Raw genomic sequence first — 22578 nt, forward strand, 5'->3', positions numbered from 1 at the left:
ACATGACATTAAGACTGAACATGCTTTGTGCAATAAGGCACAAAGATAATCAGCAATGTCCTCATGAAATGTTGAAAATTGTTCTACATAAAGGGAAGATATTCTCTAGTTTCTGTTTGCCGCAAGTTACTGTAATAGGAAAGTAACTAAACACTCCTTTTGAATTTTATGGTTCTAGTTTTTACATGTAGAACTATAAAAACGCCCACATTAAGAAGTTGCTGAACTACGAAGTCCTTCGTTAAATTTAAATGTATGGCCATAAATCAATCATTTCATGAATCATAAATAAACCATGTTGAGTTGTGGCATAGCCATGATTTCAACATATTAAATCTTTACCTTATGCTTTTGAAAGAAACAAGTATGCTCTGGAATTAATATTTTGGGCACAAAGAACTGTTTGTTGCTATTAAAAAGCAGGAAAAATTAAAAATTGTTTAAAAAATGGTGAAATAGAAAATGATGTTTTTAAATTCCCATTCAAAAATGAATCTTTATTAAATTTAATGATTGTGGTTTAAGATTTTTTGACTGCAATAGTTGTTATCACATAGGGAATCTGGCAGCCAATTTGCCAACAGCAAGGTCCCATAAACACCATTTAAGTAAGTAACCAGAATATTTGCTTTAGGTATTGAGTTGCAACCCATAATTTTGTGATCATAAAAAAGGCTCTGAGTTGCTGAAGGTCAAGAGAATGTGTTTTTCAGTAGCTCAAAAAAAACACAATTTGAAATGTGTTTTTCTACCAAGTATAACTTGCTGGTTATTTCATATTTCTCATTATATCCAACCCCTGTGAATTAACTGAGAATTGCAGAATCAAGAGGAATTTTTCATAAATTCATTCAGCTGCCATTTTACAATCCAGTTTAAATGGAATTATTTTTGTAATAATGAAAACGTCAAAGAAAAATAACAAAAATACCATTGCATTATGTTAGTGAAAATAGTTGAAATTTTATTTATTTGAATGTTTAGTTTTGTTCAGCAGGTAACATAATTCCTTGAGAAAAACAAAGGAAAGCTTAACAAGTTGATTGCAAAGGTAAGGCGAACACTGCATAAAATAACAAAATACAAACAAAAAAAACTGCCATTAACTTTTACAACAAAGTTGTATTTGATCACAACTAGCTTCTTCAGAGAAAGTGACAGGACGCACATAAAAGCTGTCAAAGAAATATTTTCTTAACAATTCATGACCTTTCCATTTTATGGGCCTATTATTGGCACAGAGTTCATTGAGAGATATTTACTATTCCTTGAACTATGTAATTTACCTGGGGCATGTCGAGGACAAATTTACTGGGAGAAGGAAGTTGCTAAGGTTAAAGTTGTTGCACAAACTTCTGTGCTCAAAATGTTGATTCATTGAATATTTTTTCATTACTCATTTCAGCTGTAGAATAAACATAATAAGTGACATGTTATCACAATTGAAGTTAGTCAGTTGACTATAATTTGCTCTTTCTAATATAATTATGTATTGCATTTTCAGTTAAAGAAACAAAACAGCAGTTCTCCTTCTCATCAGATACAATGCACACTTCATTCTTTTGAAATCCTTTTACCTGTATGAGAGTACATAAGGAATTAATACTTTGGAAATGCAAGCTATAATGTTCAGTCATTTATGTGAAGTGGATATTGTTGCAAAGACCAGTATTCATCGTCCACTGATAAATTTCCTTAGGCAGAGTGGGACAGTTCACCTCAGAGTGCAGTGAGGATTCAATTATTTTCCTGCAGTTCTCAAATTTTGACCATACTAGGCAAGGTCAGAAAATTCTCTTCCCTGAAGGATATTAGTGAATCAAATGGGCTTTTCTGACAGTCCAGTAGTTTCATGGTCACCATTACTAATACCAGCCTTTTTCTCCAGATTTACTTAATTATTTGAATTTAAATGTCTTAACTGCCATGGTAGGATTCAAACCCATGTCTCCAGTTCAATATTCAAGCCACTGGATACTGTTCAGTTACTTAATCTCCAGGCTACTATACCTCATAAAATGAGGAAATAATTTACCTGTTCTCCGGTTGTGTGAGAACAGGAAGTATGGATTATTTATGATATTTTCTACACCCTGGATTGTTGTTTTGAGCATCTCCTTGTTGTCTCTTTGAATTTGCAGGATACTAGAAAAAGTAATAGCAATGGAAAAGTATTTTGTAGTTTGTTTTAGTATTCAAAGTGGCTGACAACAAGACATGTTGGCCTGTTACTTTAGCTGCAATTTAAGGGATGAACTCAACTGCCTTTTCAATTGCATGGAATCGTCTGCAGGAGATCAAATGAGTTTACATTAGCATCATGCAACTGTAGAGCAGCTTAATAATTCATTACATGCAGCAATGAAAATCAACAACACCCTCTAAAGAACACTTACTATACTTTCCTATGTCATATTTGCCTTCTAGCTTTTTCCAATAGACTATTTATTTTCCTAACTGAAATGGAACTGATAACAGGGACACCAAAAGTTGTTAAAGGAAAATGTCATCTGCTTACTGACTAAGGAAATCTGCTTTGAACTCATTGTTAAATATGCACAGATTATGTTAGCAATGTAAGATGACCTTTAGTGCAGTAATGCCACCATGGACAGTTCCACAGGTGTGTTTTGAAATTAAGAAATCTAAGTAAAGACTAAGACTCGCAGTGTGGTGTGCCACCAACACTGAAAGAGTAAGATGACATGGTTAATTCACATTGAGCTTAAAAACCTTAGATTCCAAGAGGAAGGAAGGCATGTGAAATCAGCTCTACCCACTTGTTGACTTCTGGTATTATCCACTGTCTAAACTAACCCTATGTATGATTCAATGCCAAGTTTGCATATCAACTGAAGAATATTAAATACCCTGCTTTTATTAATCAGTTTTTCTTATGGATTCCAACTTTTCAGGAAGCTTGTGTGCCTAAACACACCAGGAAGTGATATAATAGCTTGGTTAAAGTTAATCCAGATGCTTACTGATTATATAAAAGCTACACAGGATAATTGCAATATTAGTCACAATTGGAAATAAGATTGAAATTAGATTTAGCACTCCTCCACCTCCATCCAGATCTGAGTTAGAAGGCGAGGGACTGGATCTCCACTCAGGACTCACAATAACCCTGGTGACTAGATATTGGATAGTTTGTAGGTTACTAACATCCAAATTGAGTGATCCCCTAGCTCAAAGGAATTACTCTCTACCTCTGAGATACAAGGGTTATAAATTGACCATGGCCACTCTGAATGCAATGATGAAGTCCAACAGTGGTGGCTGCCTCAACATATCATAAAAAGGAGTTAATAAGAGTCTTCCCTGCTGTTTTCAGCCCTAATAGGAAAAGGTGCTTTAAAGATTAAAAACTTGTGAGGAAGATAATATGCATTCATCTAGTACATGGCTGAACAACTCCAGGTTTTTTTCTACTTCAGTTAGGATCCTTTCAAGTCTGAATACATGAGACAGACTCACAATTAGAAGGTTTTAAATTTGTTTTAGAATTATCCTAAAGATTAAATAATAATCTTCACAGATGGAAGCATGTATTTTCCCTTATCTCTCATGCACAAGTAATGCTTATAGATATCTTAAGACATGCATCTGCACCAGGTGTCTTTAACATGGCCTGGGAAGAATACTTGGAAAAATCTGACAGGAAGAATTCCATGTCCATTACAGAGCAGATGGACTTTTTTTCTTAATTCAACTCAATGAAAGCAATTTTAGGCAGGTTCTATTCCTGACACATAACTCCAAACTATTTGCTTTCTGTTCCAATGAAGTTTAATGCTCAGGTTGGAAAGACAAGCTCCATTCTGATATATCAATACTTCAAAGTGGAAAATTACTATTTTTTAAATCAATAATTTTTATTGATGTGTTATAAATAGTTCTATGGTGTCAATTTTGTATATAAATATAACTTCAAAAAGAATTTTCAGCATTATTTCTAATTTACATTGATGGTTTTTACTCTAGGAAGTAATATATTTATGATATTGTAGCCTATATATACAGTGCAAGAAAATCCACACGTCCTCACTTATTTAAATGCCCGTTCTTGTTAACTGTTCATTAAAAGTCTTGAGACCTTGCTATTCGTTGTTGGCACACTGCCAACAACTTGTCTGAATAGTGTAACTATAAAACTCACTATAGTCCACTTCTGTTCACAGCGTACCATATTTAAAGTACTTATTCCACATCAGTGTATGCCCATGAACTTTTCTTGATGCCTATAGCCAAGGCATAAGCACATAGAAATACGCTGTTTACTTAGGCGGGCTGCAATGATACAGGTTTTGCAACACGTCCCCCGAAAGTCACATAGACTACTTGGTCTGCACTTTATACATTACTTTAAGGTGCTATCTTTGACTCTTGTACGTGTAACACACTGAATGGAGCCCCAGTGATTTTACACGTTTAGTCGGTTTTAAGTTCCCGGTAAAGTTGCGCAGTACAACATCTTTTTTTTGGATTACATTTACGACTTTTGCAGATCTATTTGTGCTTGATTCTATTTGAATAATGCACCACTGTGTCCCACTAATCGTTTTGTCTATGATTTTCACACCCATGTGCATGTCCACCAATGTTTGAGCATTAACATCCATGCAGCAGAGCGTGTCTCCAGTCATCTTAGTCCCCCTAGCCATTGTATCGACATCTTCTTAACTGTTGTGCTATGGCACCCTGCCTGAAAAGAAAGCATGCACAGGCAACTTCCACCCCACACTATGAAGTTCCGGACCTGGAATGTTAGAACCCACACAGACAGCACACCAACGACAGTCCTGCCTGATCCATTAGCTCTGAAAGGATTGTATGATTGTGTTCAGGCTTCTTGCAGTTGAAGAAAGTGACAGATAACAGCGAGCTAACACGGTGGGATGAAGTTACATTTTCTCGGTATTTGTCAACATTCACACAGCATATTGGATGATATGTTTTTAAAGGTCGTAAACGAAAAAATACGAAAAAAACTCTCGTTAACAAACGGCCAGGATGACTAAAGGTAATCTGTGGAAGCGGTCACAACCTCCACACAAGACGGTTCAGAGTCCTGGCTGTGCGTGGAACTGATCCCCGTGTCCGAATCCGTGTCATTCACATCGGAAGGGGAGGGATGCTCCGAGCAGCTTTTGGGGGGAGCCTTGACACTCTTTAGGGGCAACACACACTTGTTCGCAGCCTTGGCCGGCCCGGACACGGGGGTGTCACTCTCCCCGCCCTCTGCAAGGTGCAGAGACTGCAACTGTTCCACCAAGTGCTCGCACTCCGCCGCCTTTTGACTCAGCACCAACTCCTCGCGTTTCACTTTCTCCTGCACCTCCGACAGGTCCTGGTGGAGTTGCAGGGCAATGCACATGACGGCTTCCAATTCGCTCTGCATTCTCTCGGTTTCGGCCAGGCGGCCCGACTGACCGATGCTCGGGGAGCCGGGGGCACCCTGCGCCTTGCCCGGATCGGCCCCGCAAAGCCTGGTCATCTCCAGCTGGATCTCCGCCGACAGTCTCTCGATGGCTTCCCCGTGCTGCTCAATTTGTTCCTGCAGCTGGAAGGTGGCGTCCCTCCTGCTGAGGTACTCCTGGAGCTGTCCCCTCTCACCGACCTGCCCTCCACCCTCTCTACTCTCCAGCAAGTACGTCTCCTGGACGTAGTTCTCGCCCTCCTTCTGTATCCGCTCCAAGTGAGTCCACGATTCGTACCTGTCAATCTCGGCGTCCAGTTCCCGCATCCTCTGCAGCTGCTGGCGGATGGTGTGGTCCTGGGAGAGGATCAGATGCACCAAGGTCTCAATCCCCTCTCGTCCTTGCTTTAGCTTTTTCATCTTGGCCAATTTCCTGAAAGCTTTGCGGACCATCCTCTTCTGCTTTTCGGCCGGCAGGCTGTTGATGTACTGGGCGGCACTCAATTCCCCTTGACCTCCCTTGTTCTGGATCACCTTGGCTTCGGCGCTCCTCAGCCCCGGCACGGCCAGGGAAGCCCCCGCCTTGACCAGGACGAAGTGGACGTTGGGCTGCTCTTCTCCCCAGGACGCCCAGAGCCTCAGCAGCTTGGTGGCAGGGGGCAAGAGTCTCTCGAAGCCCCTCCACTTCTCCACGATGCAGTAGTCCTTGGCAGGTGCGTGCAGCAGCCTGGTGGCGCCGGCGTTGGCGAGGTGGTCCTCCAGCAAGGCTCTCACCACCTGGGCACAGCTGGTGCGCTTGGTCAAACCGCACACCAGCTTCTCCTCCTGGCACACCCACACAGCGATCTCGGCGCCCTCCGGGGATGCCATGGTCGCACTCCGAGCCAAATCTGAAATGAGCAAGAGAGACGAGCTGTCAGGACGCTGAAATCCCTTAAAACACACACACACGCCAAAGTTTGGCTGAGTTAAGTTGCAACGATCACGTGGCTGTAGGTATAAACTGGCTAATTCCCCGCGGGCAAACTCTCATCTTGTGTCAGTTCTATATTTCTCTTTGGAAAATGCTCCCTCTAAATGTCTCTTAATTGACGATACAAACTGACAAATAGATATCACCCCATCCGTAATTAAACATTACAACAGCCTCAATTGTCTCCGCCTATACGTCCTGTACAATCTCTTGAACAGGTCACTGCAAATTAGTTAATGAAAACGTCATTTATATTCAGAATGTTTCCATTTCTTTTAGTACCTATTTGAGTGCTGAACGACAATATGTTCCTCTAACCAAAACATTGGTTAAGATCTTTTGGCTGCGAACTGCAAATAAGTTATTCGCTTTACACATCTTTTCATGCTTTACGTCCAGTTAACCAGCAGCAAACTGGTCCCACACTGCTGACGTTAACAATTCTTCAGAAAGTCAAACGTGATGAAAACAGAGAATAAAAGTACGTCGTTATCTTGTAGATGTGTGTTCGCAAAAATCCGAGATGAGAAGTTAGTTACATTTTACTACCAACATTTTACTTTTCACCACCTCGTCCTAATGCACTTTAGCTCAATGTCGAATTTATATTTGAAAACACTGTGCAGCATCTTAAAGGCGCTATATAATTGAAGATTATGTTCTCAAAAATGTTTTTGCATTACTAAATTATATGTTTTCATCAGAGAACACTTATTTGATATGTGTCCAAACTTAAGTGGAAGTCATAATTTAAGTAGAAGCTGGATAATTTGCAATAGTTAGTATAGATTAGTTAGTTAGTTAGGTAGTTAGTTAGTTAGTTCTTGGTGATTAGCATAGATATGGTGGGACAAAGGGTCTGTTTCAGCGATATCTGACTCTACCAGTCCTAGAACATAATCCTTAGTATAGGACATATACTTAAACCATATATCTGTCAAAAATTTTCCACCATTTGTAACAAAATGTATGGTTTACAATATTTTTTTTGAAATTATTCTTATTTTAAACTTCAGTTTTTAATTTTCTCCCTGGTCTGCTGAAACACCTCCAACATCTGTGGGAATGCACATGTAAAACTTTGGTGTGAGCATTCATATTTAGCATTGACAAGCAACTTAATTCTGAGAGATGTATCAAACCTGAATGACATCTAATATTTTACACATCAAAACTGTTTAAAAAGTTTTTACATCACTAACTTATTATGCTGTCATAATGTTTAAGTCCTTAGCATTTATAAAAACACTAATTATAATCAATTATAACTTTAGGATCAATGTATCCATTATTGCTTCTTCTAATCCTCTCCAAGAGTCAAACATGAACAAGAGTTGTGTAAATAATATTTTATTAACATTGGGTTCAAGCTCATTAATTATTTATGCATTTTGAAATACTTAACCAAACTGCAACCCAAAATATAGGTAGTGATACAATACTTATCAGAATATGAAACAATAGCATAATGTATTACCAGATTATTAGTTTGTGATATTGGACCTTCCAGAATAACAGGTAATTTTAGGTGGTTAATCACAAAGTAATTCATGATACACTTTCCAAGTAATCTTTAAAAGCAAAGGACATGTTAAAATACACCTTCCTAACTTATGATTATAACTTTGATTTGTTGTGATGAAGGCAATATTTTGCACAAAACAAGATGTTGAAATTTCCAGGAAAATTATGCTTTCATTTGGGATTCATTTAAAAACACTTTATTATTTCGATGTGTTCAAGAAATTAGATGATTATTTATGAATGTATTTACTTTGATAGATTAATTCTTAAGGAAAACTACATTCCAAGTATTTTCAAACACTAACAACTCACTGCTTTCTTATTGGGTAATAAATGCAACTCTGATTTAGAAATACTGCAAACAATCAAAATAACCTCTCAACAGATTAGACTTGAACAATGGATTCTTAGAAAATTGAAGGTGCCAGATTATTACTTAAATAGACCTATAAATAAAAATGTGCTGCTGTAATTAACCTTAGTTTCTGAAAAGGATTGACAATGTTAGGGCATGTTAAAGGAAATGAGATGTAGATTTTGAAATCTATTCATTTAGATCAACTTTACAGTGCCACAAAGGAGTGATTTAACAAAAAAGGTTTTCTTCTGCATCTGAGTTTCAGACGATTTTTCTACCATTTACCTAAGAAGGTATGAGGAAATTCTAAAGGCAATATTTCTGCTCCATAGGATTTTAGGTTGTTGTGGTTCGGTTAGGAAATAAGAAACCATGTTTAAGTTTTACTAGGCTTCGACTGCCTGTATTTGGAGTTTTGTAGTGAATTTTAGGTCCTATATGTGGTGAGGAATAACAAAGCCCAAAGTGAGATACCTAGCAGGGCAATTAATATGACATCTCATTTTAAGGTCCTTGACTACAGGGAGGGACCTCATGCAAGAAACAGGAGCAGCAGAAGCCCTCCAGTCTTTGAAGCCTGCTCCACCATTCATTATGATCATGGCGGATCTTTTACATTAGCCCCAATGGGCCTATTTATATAAAGGTTCACACAGAAGATGTTTGAAACTTCTGGAATTAGATCGGGAAACATTCTGCGAATTTAGGTAGGCTATTTGAAATGGATAGCGATATGTGAACTGAGAAGCACAAACATAAAATATATCAGCAGAATTCACTTTAATGTTAGGAAGCATTTTTTACAGAAAGCTTTTGCCTTTGCAGCAGATTACCAAAGCATGCAGGAAGCATGGATTTCCTACAAGCTTTCAAAAGGAGTATATTTCATGCTGTAAAAATAAAATGTAGAATTGCTGGAAACAGATTAGTAGAGTGCCCTGGAACATTTTGGTTACTTCATGGAGTCAGAGAGGAAATTTTTAGAGTACTTCATAAGTTGACCGGGAGTTCTTTCCCCTAACTTCTGCCTCTCCAGGGGAATCGCAAGACTTGGGTGGGAGAAATTTGGAAGGTCCTGTATTTAGTTGCACTGCATCGGTTTCCACCCTATTTATACAGTTCTATCTTCATATACTTCCTATGGGGAAGTGTTCTAACTATGTTCTGACGTCAACCACAATTTAATTGCAATTTGACTAGGAAACTTACCAGTTTGTGTGGCCTTAGGTCAGAATAGAAGTATGTCAATTTTCAAAATATACGTTTACCTCTTTTAAACCTATTATAGTGATCCAAAGATGTCCTATATTATAATTCAGAAGTTGAAGGATGTTGAATTAATGGTACATTAAAGAACATTCAATTACTGACCAAAAAAGGTGACTGGGATGGCCCTGTTCCTGGATCGAATGAAGATTAAAGAGAGAAAGTGATATAACTTAATCAGATTTTGTTGCTGAATGTTTTTCTTACAATCTTTTCTCTCTCTTCCTTCAAACACCTGCACATTCCTTAGAGTCATGCAGCACAGAAACAGGCCCAACAAATGAGCTGCTGGAGGAATTCAGTGGATCGAGCAACTTCTGTGGGAGCAAAGGAATTTTCGACATTTCATGCAGGTTTTCTACCTGAAATGCTGACAGTTCCTTTCCTCCCACAGATGCTGTTCAACCATTGAGTTCCTCCAGCAGATTGCTTGTTGCTCCAGATTCTAGCATCTGCAGTCTTTTGTGTCTTGATCGAAACAAGCCCTTTGGCCAATTGAGTTCAAGCTGACCATTAACTACCACTTAATCTAATCTTACATTGATGCTTTTTTTTATTCTGCTCAGGATCTACTCAGGGTAAATTACAGTGACCAATTAACCTACCGACCTGTATGTCTTTGGGATGTGGGAGGAAACCAGAAACTCACGCGGTCATAAGGGAGAATATACAAATTCCACACAGGCAGCACCCAGAGGTCAAATTTGAACCAGGGTCTCTATCGCTGTGAGGGTGTGGCCCTACAGCTATGCACTGCATCACCAACTCATCTTTTCTCATTGAGTTTTCTAATATTCCAAAACCCTTTTTTTCTTCCTATCCCACTTTTTCTTTCCCTTGCAACTGGAACAATTATGCCCACATCAGGAATAAGTAATGTTGTGGAATGAAAATGTGGGAAAAGGGGGATCACAGGTCTGTCACCTCATCTTCCAATCAGACTTCCTGATGGGCACCAACTTGAAATAATTTCCCAGCAATAGTAGATGTTAACTGTTGCCTTCAGATGTCCATCTCTGAGATTTCTGTAGAATTCTGGTGCTTCTTTTACTAAGTACATCTTTTACGTTTACAGACGGAAATGATCAGACTGTAGCTTCCTGGTTTTTGTTCTTGCCAGCTGACTGGCATCTGTTGGCACCATTATTAACAACCGGCATTGGCTTCCTACTTCCATTCTCCTAGGAATGCCAACCTTGGGGGAATTATTTGGCTGATATAAACAACCAAAAGCCCAAAGCAGAAGATTTCAGCTTACATGAAGTAGAATTCACTTTGAGGAGGAGGCAGAGGGGAACATTGGCTCCCATTTGTTTCTGCATGTGGCAATCTAGCCTAAACCTGAATCTTATGGGAACAATAGCATCATGGTCGTGTAACCTGATTAGTAATCCAGAAAACTGAGCTAACGATCCAGACCTCTGAATTTGAATTGGACCACAATGAATGGGGAATTTAATTTGTTAATTAAGAAAATAAATATAGAATGGAAAAAATAGTATCAGTAATGTAGATAATTAAAGTATGGATTGATATAAAATCCCATCTAATGCTCTTCAGGGTTGCCAATTTAAGATGGGGATGAGGAGAAATATTTCTTCTCAGGTGGTGATGAGCCTTTGGATTTCTCCACCCCAGAGAGCTGTGTTGGCAGAATTATTGAATACGTTCAAGACCAAGACAGACAGGCTTTTGAACTATAGGTTGTCAAAAGCTACGGGGAACAGAAAGGAAAGCGGAGGGTGAGGCCAAGATCAGATCAGCCCTGAACTCACTGAATGGTGGAGCAGTTTTGAGGAACATCAGGGCCTGCTCCTGCTCCTCTCTTATGTTTCTGCATTCTTATAATAAATGTCACCCTTTCTTGGTCTGGCCTACTTGTGACTGGTGATCCATAGCGATGCTAAAGATTTAACGTGAAACGGCATCTGAAATGAAGTAGCAGGCCATCCTGATCAAGAGCAATTGGGGTTAATCAATAAATTGTTGCCTGTCTAGGTGCTTTCAGACCTCCAAATCAATCACTGCACTGTGTTGTCTTGAAATTCATTCCCTGTCACTACTGCTAAATAAACCATCTAATACTCATCCTAAACTTGTCATTCCACCCCGCTTCTGACCTCTGGTTTCTTTCATTTCGATATAGCAGATGTACAGTTAAAAAAGTAGGGATGAATTTGTAGGCACACTTGTTTCCTGATCATCAATCTGTTCTATGAAAGATGTGAGACAGGTTTTTTGTTCTCTCAGAAGGTGTGAGTCTATGGAACTCTCTTCCTGAAAGGATGGTGGAAACAGGGTATTTGAATAATGTTGGAAGCAAAGAAAAAGAGATTCTTAATAATGAAGGCGGTAAAAGATTACCAGGACTAAGCAGGAATATGGGGTTGAGCTGACAATTAGATCTTATTGCAGAGCAGAGCAGGCTTGAGGGGCTGTGGAGTGGCTTGCTCCTGCTCTCCAGGTCCAAGAGTGGACAAAATAGGAAGGGAACCAAAGCACAAGCCTAGAATGAAGGAAAATGCTGTGAATTAGCTTAGCTGTGACAAGTTGCCAAAATATTTAGATGTAATCCCTGAAGAACAAAAAAGACTGAGAAGATAGTTTCAGATGGTCAGTTGGTCAGTTGGTCAGGCATGCTGGAGGGTGAAAACAACAATGAAAGCATGGTCACAGAATCTCTTGGAAGAAACTATTGAATTGTGGGCTTTGCAGTTTCAACACCTTGAAACCTTGAAGAAAAGCATTTTGTCGACATATCTCCTTGGTTGCTTGTCAAAATGTGCTAAATGTTCTCATTCCCTGTGGTCACCCTACAGCTTCATGGAGATGAAGGCCTCAGAAGTGCAAACAAAGCATGTGTTGTTAAGAGCCTGCTCACCATTTAGAAGTATCTCAATCTGAGGCCTTCCAAAATAGTGGAAACAGATTGAAATAATTTTTTAAAAATACTTAGAAGTACATTTATTCAACAAGAAATTAAGCTATTATCTAATTAGAATATAAAGATGCAGAGAAATAAAGAAAAATGACACAAAACTTCAATTAAGTTCAGCTTTTTAATTGAGATTAGTGACCCATTCAAACATGTTAGATACAATATGTCAGCATGCCTGGGGTAAACTTGAGAGACTGGATACAAAGAGTACCCAAGCCCTCAATGATTCCAGGTGTGGAGTGAGGGGTCAGATATGCCTGCATCTGAGGTCCAGTGCATTCCATATGACTTGGTGCAGAAGTCTGGAACCTGCTAACAAATGCGCTGCACCTAACTGTTGGTTCACCACTGATTCATTGACTAATTTGTGTCGCATTCTTGCTCATCAGTTGCTGTGCATTCCACTCCAGACCTAAAATTTAGATCCATTTAAGCCAATGGAAGCTATGATTCTGTGATGCTGTAGCTACGACCAAATTACAAGTTTATTACTGGGAATTAAACATGAATTTCCACCTATTCTTTGCATGTTTCAAGGCCCCAAGGAATTTTGCAGCACAGAAGGAAGGCATTTGGCACATTATGCCCGGACTAAACTTTGAAAGAGCTCTCCAGTCATTCCCACACTCCTGCCCCTGCAGGACTGGAGGACGTTATAACCCAATAATGTTGCCTTTCCCTGAGCACTTCTCACTTTGAATCTGCTTTCACCACCTGTAGGGACAGTGAATTCCAAATCACGACAACTCTGCATTAAAGGAATACTCCTCATTGCCCCTTTGCAGTTTGCTTGAGCAACATCTCCATTCTTGATACCAAATATCATCAGAAACTCTCTAATTTCGTACTTCTCAATTCATTTTGTGCTGAGCTGAACCAAATTATTTCCAATCTCTTGCTTTGAATGTAAAGTCGTGCAAATATTTTGTTTTAGTCTGTCTTTTTCCATGACTTTTTATTTTTGTGTCAATGTGCTCCATTTGTATTAATCTACTTTTACTGCTGTTGTTTTCATCTCTGACCTCCATTTCACTCTAATACAGCACTTCAACCTCATCCTCTCAGTTTACTATTGTGCCTCCCTCTCTTAAATCATGCCCTGTTTGCTTTTGTTATTCTCCTTCAGCCAGGAGTACAGCTGGAGCTACTGGTGAAAAGTGAAACATTGCAGCTGCTGATAAGAAAACTAAAAGTGAGAAAAAAAACTTTCAGGAAGTTACTCTGAGGGGATTGGGGACTTGGAGCTGGGGCTGATTTCTGACAATGATGAAGCAGGATGGAAATGAATTAGGTGGGGTCAGAACAGTACTGGGTGGGTTAGAATTAGTGAGAAGTGACATTGACAGAATGAATAGGATGCAGTGTACTACAGCCGTGTCAGAGCTGGCTGGGAATGCCTGGTGGATTGGAGAAAGCCAAGAACGCAGGAAAGCTTAGCAATCAGGGTGGGTGGAGCCAAAGTGAAGAAAGGATTTGCTATGATTTATGTGAGCTGCAGCCACGAGGGAGGAACAAACATATTTGCAGAAAAATAAAATGAGCAACACCCAGCCCAATAATTAAAGACCCAGCCAACAAAGAAACTAGCCTTGCTGGGAAATATTTTTCAGGGCTTACAATTCTGTCCACATAACTCTCTTGTTTGGAACTGGCCTGTTAACTACTTCTGGCATTTTATAGAAGGTTTGCTTATTTATATCTATTTTAATAGTAAAACTATAGAGTATGAAATACAGTTAACAGAAGAGGAAATAAACTCATTTACAATCTATGTTCTCCCTATCATGTGTCAGAATATTTTATGAACATGCTTCATACACTAGAAGTACTCTACTTGGCTGGTGGCTTTTAAAATATTAACTGAACATATAGATTTTTGAATTATTTTATTTCAATTAATACTATAACTTCTACCTTAATAGATTTTTTTTTAATTTGGGGAAACGATTAGATTGAGATCAATGGCACAGAAACTGGTACATAAACTGATGCAGTTCTAGTGGAAGGTGATTACCTTGTAATCTCTCCACAGATGCTGCCTGTCCTGCCAAATATTTCCATATTTTCTGTTTCTATTCAAAATACCTAGCATCTACCTTATTTTGTGTGTGGCAAATGGCACACATTGTACCTATGCTACAACACTGAAATGATGCAAAACCTTGCTTCCACAGCTAAATTTGTGTTGCCATATTTTAGTGTCTCAGAAGAATGTTTACAACACACTACAAGCCTATATGAGTCAAAAAAATCCCACGGAAAAATCCATTAATTTAGGATTCTTCAGTGCTGCCATGAGTGCTCACTCCAGTAATGATTACGTCTTTTTATTATAAGACAGAAAAGAGGCATTGTTCCTCTAATTCCACTGTAGTCAAGGTCATCTCTGCCCACAGCTGGACTTCCATCACTGACTTGCGAGTCACTAATAGGAAAGGAGGTGGATTACAAGCTACCTGTGGAGACATGAACAGCGAGGTCAGCCCATGTGGTATGTTTACATGCATACTTGGAAAACTTTCCACTTACCTACCCCTAAAGCCTATTAGATCTCATGCTCTGGCGAAGTAGATGGGCTAGTTTGACACAGTAAGAGGCTGGGGTTATGCGTTTTACAACCAACATTAATTTTAATGAATGGATCAAGGGTTTTCCTCCTTTTACCCAGTCAAATTTTATTAACCTGCTTTTAATGAGGTCCAACACAAACCCTGTAAAATATAATCTTATGTTGGCAAGGCCAAATATAGATAAGATCTGCAGATGCTCTCGGTTTGCAAATGAGACCTTAGGCCATGTGTCTGGATGCTGGCTGGCTGTTAAAATACTCTGGATAGAGGCATAATAGAACTTTAGAATTGTTGTGCAATAAGGTTTCCCAGTATGGTTGGTGTGTTCTTAAAGAACCTCGATTTATAGGCGTGGATGGAAGAGGGTTGCAGCAACAAGCTCTTGGTAGCATGGGAAGTGGAGAATAATGTTTCCCTAGTCACTTGTGTCAACACAGATAAGCTCATACATTTCATCATTGCATAATTTCTGGCCCAGTGCTCTTCCATATTCATGAAGGTGACGCAATGTTGTGGTAACTAAAAATGAAAGCCTGCTGAGTGAGGAAAGAATGATAGATTTCACAATCCTCTCTGGCCAGAGACCATGTGCCTCAACACTTGCTGCTTTTCAGAATTCTACACCTCAGTCTACTCACCTTTATAAATAACTTTCTTCTCCAGAGTGAATCCTGAGAGCTCCCAGGCTTATTAATTAGTTCTAAGGAGTTAATTGTCATCAGTCTTTCGGCTTTTAATTTGGATGCCTGCCAACATATCTAGGTCAACATTCTTGGAGGTACTTTGTTTATCACATTCTGTTATTTGCCTTATCAAAGTTAGTAAGTTTTTTTTAAATGGCCAATCAGATTGGTTGGTTTTCTGCTGTTTACTTCTACCTCAATGGAACTTCTCGACCAAAAGTGAATTAGTTAGAGTCCAGCACCAATGTGTTTCCGTAGAAAGATAAGGCAACAGATCTAAGGAACTCTGGATGTTCAGGGATCTGGAGGGTTGTACAAAGAAAGAAAAGGTAGCACGTGGAAGGCATGAAAGCTAAAAGCAGGAGTCGTCTTATGGAAAATAAAAGGTGTGTGGGGGAATTATAAACATTGGGATTATAAATGATAAGAATATTTACTTCATTGTGATGTCTAAGTAGGAATAGTAGATGAAAAGTGAAAAAAAGGCAGATGTTGGAAACCTGAAATAAAAATAAGTGTGGTGGTTACCCGGAAGGTCAGGCAGCATCTGTGGGGAGAGAAACAGAGTTAATGTTTCAGGTCAATGACTCCTTATCAGACAACCATTAAACACTGCTCTGAGTATTCAACCAGACCTAAGTCAAATATCAGATTTATAATTGTTTAGCTGTACATCAAAAAATAGATATAAACAATCAGATAGTTAATTATTACAAGCAACTTAAAAGTTAAATGTTGTAAATATTACACTCTGCCTTTTCATCTTCATGCTCATCCTGAATGTAAAACATAATTTGGACGTGAAATTACTTCTCATATTTTTTTTTATTCTTGTCACTTTTTCTAATGACATAGAAGGAGGCCATTTGACCAATTGAGCCAATGCCAGCTTTCAGCAAATTCCCATCAGTCCCATTCCCCCACTCATTTCCCTGCAACCTATTCTCTCTCACACAGGCCCAACAACTTCCCCCTCTGATTCTCCTTCCTCTCACCTATACTAGAGATGATTTACAATTACAAATTAATCTTCCAACCAGCTGGTCTTTGGAAAGTGGGATGCAACTGGAGCCAACATGGGAGAATGTACAAAGTCCACACAGCCAACATCTGAGGTCAGAATTGAACCTAGTTTGCTGAAGCTGTGTGGCAGCAGCACTAACTGCTATGCCATTGACCTGCCCTCTGTGCCACTTCAAGCCTTTATGGTCAAGATGAGTTCAACAAGGCAACTTGGCCATCCATTCAAACACTGGATCTATAGCTAATCCACTGCAAATAAACCATCCAAATCCAATAACACGAACCTCTATTGCATATTGACACTTTGAATTGATTGCAGATTTTGATATTTGGACAACTAAAGAGCAAATATCATTCCCTACACAAATAAAGGTGTTAATTCTGTGAAATTAATTCAACCAACTGATTTTCTTTCTCACATTAAAGGCTAGGCTCCATAGTGCCCCACATCCAGTAGGAACTATGCATGGGCTACAACTAGCAAAGTAATTCTGGAGTAAATTCTTCAAGCTGCACTTTTCACAACTACTTGTTAAGGCTTATACTGATGGTCTCACCATCTTGAGGTGACATAACAATGAATATAGTGCTTAGAATAAAACATTTTAGCTTGTTTGAAAAGAGGAGCAAGTCTTGATATTCTCTGCTTTCTAAATTAGATCAAGGTAGCTATTTTCAAATCACAAGCTGAAAGAAATGTAGGAAGTGGAATCCAGTTATCCCAATGAAAAGAAAAATTCTATGAGGTAAACTAGAAATAACCTTGCCAGAAATGCCTGGCATATCAAGCAAAATCTGGAAGCAGAACATATAAAGAACATTTCTGACAAAATGCCTTTATAATGATTAATATTATCCAGAGGTGTTCATTGATAGTTGCTTTACTAATAGTTATCTAGGCCTTATGACAGACTGCCATAGCAAATGGCTTTTCTCTGCCATTTTTTTTCATGAAACATAGATCCTTTTTTGCATCTTTTGGGCATAAAAGATTAATTGCAGAGCATGCTTGTTTGTTTCATTCTGAATGTTATTGGAAGAATGAATAGGGATTTATACAGTAATAGGCACAATTACATTGTCTGAACTTTAATTATACTACAATATTCACTACTGAACTTTGTTCTGTGTGGAAAACATACACAATCAGAAATAAAAACCAAAAGTCTGACTTGAAATTTACAGCCTTCTGAAGTGGCACATGGGCAGATATGTTGTGATCTCTTTACAAGGAGTATGCCCATTATTATGATTCCAAGAGTTCCATACACATTAGGCACAGTTAGTCCCCATGAAGCCACTAAAGTCCATAGAGGGATAATTAGCCCCACATTAATCCTGACTCTAGGTGGTAGACAGATGTGTTGTAATCTTTCCTATATATAAATGATTTTGCTTTAAATGTCATGGAATTTTAGATCCAAGAATAATAGAAGTATGTGACACAGGAAGAGACAATTTGGCACACCCTGTATATGACCTCTTCTGACTAGGTATGCTAGGGAAACAAAGGACTGCAGATGCTGGAATCTAGATGAAAAACATGATGACGCTGGAGGAACTCAGCAGGCCAGGCAGCATCCGTGGAGAAAAGCAGGCGGTCAACATTTTGGGTCAGGACCCTTCTTTGGGACTGAAGATAGGAAAATATAGAGGAGGAGGGAAAAGCAGAGCAGTGATAGGTGGACAGAATAGGGGAGGCGGGGTGGGCACAAGGTGGTAATAGGTAGATTCAGGTAAGAGATAGTGATAAGTAGGTGCAGGGAGGAGGGGAGAGCAGATCAACTGGGGGATAGGTCAAAGGTAAGGAGAGAGAGGAAAAAAAAGGTTGACAAAAAGAGGCTAGGAAAGGGAAGAAGAGAAGAAACATGGTGGGGGGGGGGTGGGGGGGTATTTGTGGGGAAAGTGGGTGGCTATTACCTAAAGTGGGAGAATTCAATGTTCATGCCATCAGACTGCAAGGTTCCCAGATGGAAAATGAGGTTGCACTTGGAATTCTCCTGGCAGTGGAGAAGGCCGAGGACTGTCATATCAGTGATAGTGTGGGAGGGAGAGTTGAAGTGACTATGCTAGGGACTCATCTCTGAATGTAACAACTTTAATTACGCAGCTTTCCAGAGTTCATCGAAATTGACTATTTTCTCTCTCCACAGATGCTTCCTGACTTGCTGAGGTTTCTAGCATTCTCTTCTTTTTCAGATTTACAGGATCTCCAGTGTTTTGAATCTCGGAGTTCCAGCATCATTTCCTGCCCTCTCCCCTCCATCACTCATTTCCTTCTATTTACATCTCCTTCAGTTAATAGCTCCATGGTTAACAAGCCTACACCGCCCCTCTCAGCTGGAACCACAATCACTTGTGTTATTCCATTTCCCAAGGTGTCCACCTTCTCACAGACATTACTGTTGTTCTCCCCACCCCTCCCTTTCTCTGAAACTTAACATGTGTTTGACTTTTAACTTTTCATAATTCTGTTGAAAGATTATCAACCTAATACGTTAGCTCTGTTTCTCTCTCCACAGATGCTGCCTAAACTACTGAGTATTTCCAGCTTTTTCTTTTTTATTTCAGATTCCCAGCATCTGCATCTTTTTGCATCAAATATCCTAGTGAATCTGCTAATACATCTTCCATGAGGTGACCAGAACTCTAGCGGTGGCCTAACCAATGTTTGATGCACCTTCACTGTGATCTCCCTGCTCGGGTATTCTATTCCTCACCTAATTAAAGAAAACATGATGTTTACAACAGGGGAGGCTGAGGGATAGCACAGTGGTGCAGCTGGTGGAGAGGTGCAGTCTGTGTGGAGCTTGTATGTTCTCCTTGTGTCTCCATGGGTTTCTTCCAAGAGCTCCACTTTCCTTCTGCATCCCAAAGATCTGCAATTTGTCAGATTAATTGGCCACTCTATAAATTGCATCTAGTATGCAGGTGAGTGTTGGAATTTTGTGGGAGTTGATGAAAATGTCGTGAGAATAAAATGGGATTAGTGTAAATGTGTGTCTCATGGAGCCAGTGGGCCAAAGGGCCTGTTTCTGTGCTATGACACTATGACCTTATTAACCATTTGGACTACCTTTTTTTGCCTACCCTGAGATCTTCAGGGATTTGTGAGCATGTACTCCAAGGTTCTTCCGTTCCATCCCTCTTGTCAGTATCCCGCCACATATTTTTATTGTTTTAGCTTGACTCACTTGCCCTTCCCAACTGAATTACCCGCAATTCCCCGGATTGAATTCCATTTGACATTTATCTACCTCCTGATCTGGGCTGGAGCTGCAGTGCAAATATACAATGAACTGTTCTGATAGTGCAAATATAAACAGAAATTTTCTGTTCTTTAGATTCACTGATTGGCATCAGAAGGTTGATGTGTGTTATATTGAAAATAAATGTTAGCCTGCTCTGTTGACCAGGCAATTACTTCACAGGAGTAATGTTAACAAGAGGCTGCTTTCAACAGGTCTGTACTTGGTATTTTGTCTTATCTCAAATTAAACATTAGTTTCCTCAGCACTAATAGAGACAAAACTGATATATTCCAAGCCTATCCTATCTTATCTGGTTTTTGATAGTTTCAAGATTTTAGGTTCACTGAGTTTTTTCCACAATATCTTCCTGCACAATAGACTTTTTAAAAGGACACCATACCGGTAATTTCAGAAAATTGAACACCTTTCTATGTACTTACCTTGGTGGGCCCCTCCATATCTGTAAGGAGGTACATATTAATCCCACAATGTCGCTAAAGCTGCATATCTTTCAACACAAGTTGTTTGAACTGGGATGGCAAAGGAAGCTCCTGAACATTGGCTGCAGTCAATGAATGTTAAAGGTAGAGAAAGCAGTTGGCTGTGTTGTAGTCAAATTGGATACAGAAACAAATAGATTAAGGGGAAGATTTTAAACAAAAGTAAAGAAAAAAATGCTTCAAATGTAAAATGTAACAAAGGTCTGGGAACAAGTTAGAGTGGGAGTGTGTCTCCATAATTGCATTGTTCTCTTTCTGGGTTAAAGTTGTGTGTCAGGACTGTTGATCACATCCTAACCAATATTCTTCTGACATGAATTGCATGGAAGCGGCACACTTAATTTGTTATAAACAACACAAATCCAACAATTTCACAAGCGTACTTGACGTCAGGGAATCCATCTTTTAAATCCCTATCCCACCAATTGAACCAATAGCCTTAGGCATGGTCCACTTCAATGCACCCCATCAGCCATCTGCTAACAATCATTATTGAACCCCAAGAACCCTTCATTACACAATTGAAGGTGACGGCAAAATGGTCATTCTTTTGGTTTTGCCGAGTTTATATGAAACTTATCCTCCGCAGTTTATATGAAACTTATCTCCTCCTGGCCACAAACCGCTGCGGTTTCACGTATCTACTGAGGTGAGCACCGTGAACTTGCCGTTAACTTTCTGATACTTTCTGTGACCACACCTTCAGCCATACACCTGAACCACTTCGCGAAATATTTGCAATGCAAACGCAAGAACTATAGACCTTCCTGCGAGTGTGAGTGTGCTTTTTAGCAACAGCCAAAGGCAGTGGCGAGCGCAGGAATTCACATCTGATCGCTTTAACATGTCTGTTTAATATGATCATCTCATCATGTTAAACAGACATGTTTATACACATACCTGCAAATGCGTACATTCTCAATATGCTAATAATTATGGGCAGGGCCGTGCACCCCACCCCTCTCCACTCGCCCCTTGTCCACAATGACCTTGACATTCAACGGAGAGAATATATTTTGTAACATTCCAACATTAGGCGAATGTTACTGGCAATAATACTTCCATGACCCCTTGGCAAGCTGTAAAGACTGTTTTTGTTGAAATTCACATTGGCTGAAATAGTGCATTAACAATAGATACCCATTTCACCCATTTTAGAAAATTCGTTCGAGTTGCCCAACATTTATAAGACATGCTCTTTTTAGCGCTGTATAGTGGTGTCACTAAGACTCTATATATTATAGACATTTAGTTGTTCAACAAGTTCACGTAACCTTACCTTATCGCTTGCGACTAACTTCAGTAACTCCTTCAAGCGGCGAGCATTCGGCGTCTGCAACTAACATTCCCGGAAAGCTTCCTTCAAATAATGAATTCCATTCCACTGATGGCTTACTCATTAATTGTGACCCTCTGAATACCGGAGATGCCTGGTGAGCGGTTTGGCACGATCCCACGCCAGAAAAACCTCCCACCTGCTTAAGATACAAAACAAAAACAGCATAGTTACAGAGCCGACCAGAAGCTTTCAGTTCAAACCCATCTCAGACCCTGTCTGTTGTGCACATTGGCCGAGATCGTCAACTTTAATAGCTGAAAGACTCGAAATCCGATTGAGCAATGAAGTGTGTGTTTCGCTGGAGAATATGGATAATGTTTATGTATCACACCACCTCCAATTGAAAAGCTACCTTTAGGGCATTCGATTTTCTTTTCGAGGTTGTTTTATTGCTTAATTTCTAGGCGAGATTTAGTTTTATACTTATTGGGAACTTCATTTTGAGTTCAGGCTTGCTGCGAAAGTTCGTGGGAACTGAACACTGCGTGCGTTTGTTGTTGGTTACCAGTATGGCCTCGCAGTGGCCTCTGTTGGAAGGTGCCGGTGCTTGGCCGGGGGCAGCGGGACGTTCGCAAGCGTTGGATTCCTGCCCCGTTTCCCGATACAGTACTGAGGGTAGGGCAGTGTTCTGGTAGACGGGACATCTATCAGCTTCATTCTCGAAAATACTGGGGAATCGGTAGGTTTATAAAAAAAACTTACAGAGGGGAAGAAACATCCTTTCTCTGCCT

At 39.6% G+C, this 22578-nt stretch overlaps 1 protein-coding gene across 1 annotated transcript; it reads right to left on the reverse strand.

The window, feature by feature from the left end:
* Positions 1-945: 945 nt before the first annotated feature.
* On the reverse strand, positions 946-22302 carry LOC127578367 (ras association domain-containing protein 9-like). The gene is made up of 3 exons (XM_052030311.1): positions 22200-22302; positions 21788-21986; positions 946-6312 (listed from the first exon to the last, which is right to left on the reverse strand). The coding sequence occupies exon 3, from the start codon at positions 6290-6292 to the stop codon at positions 5021-5023; it is 1272 nt and encodes a 423-aa protein (XP_051886271.1). The 5' UTR covers positions 6293-6312; positions 21788-21986; positions 22200-22302; the 3' UTR covers positions 946-5020.
* Between the last annotated feature and the right edge of the window lie 276 nt (positions 22303-22578).

The sequence above is a fragment of the Pristis pectinata genome, chromosome 15, assembly GCF_009764475.1.
Source record: "Pristis pectinata isolate sPriPec2 chromosome 15, sPriPec2.1.pri, whole genome shotgun sequence".
NCBI classification, from domain to species: Eukaryota; Metazoa; Chordata; class Chondrichthyes; order Rhinopristiformes; family Pristidae; genus Pristis; species Pristis pectinata.

Bases quoted from the DNA above. Each gene is read 5' to 3' on its own strand.
- LOC127578367 (XM_052030311.1), bottom strand. From the start codon at position 6,292: ATGGCATCCCCGGAGGGCGCCGAGATCGCTGTGTGGGTGTGCCAGGAG.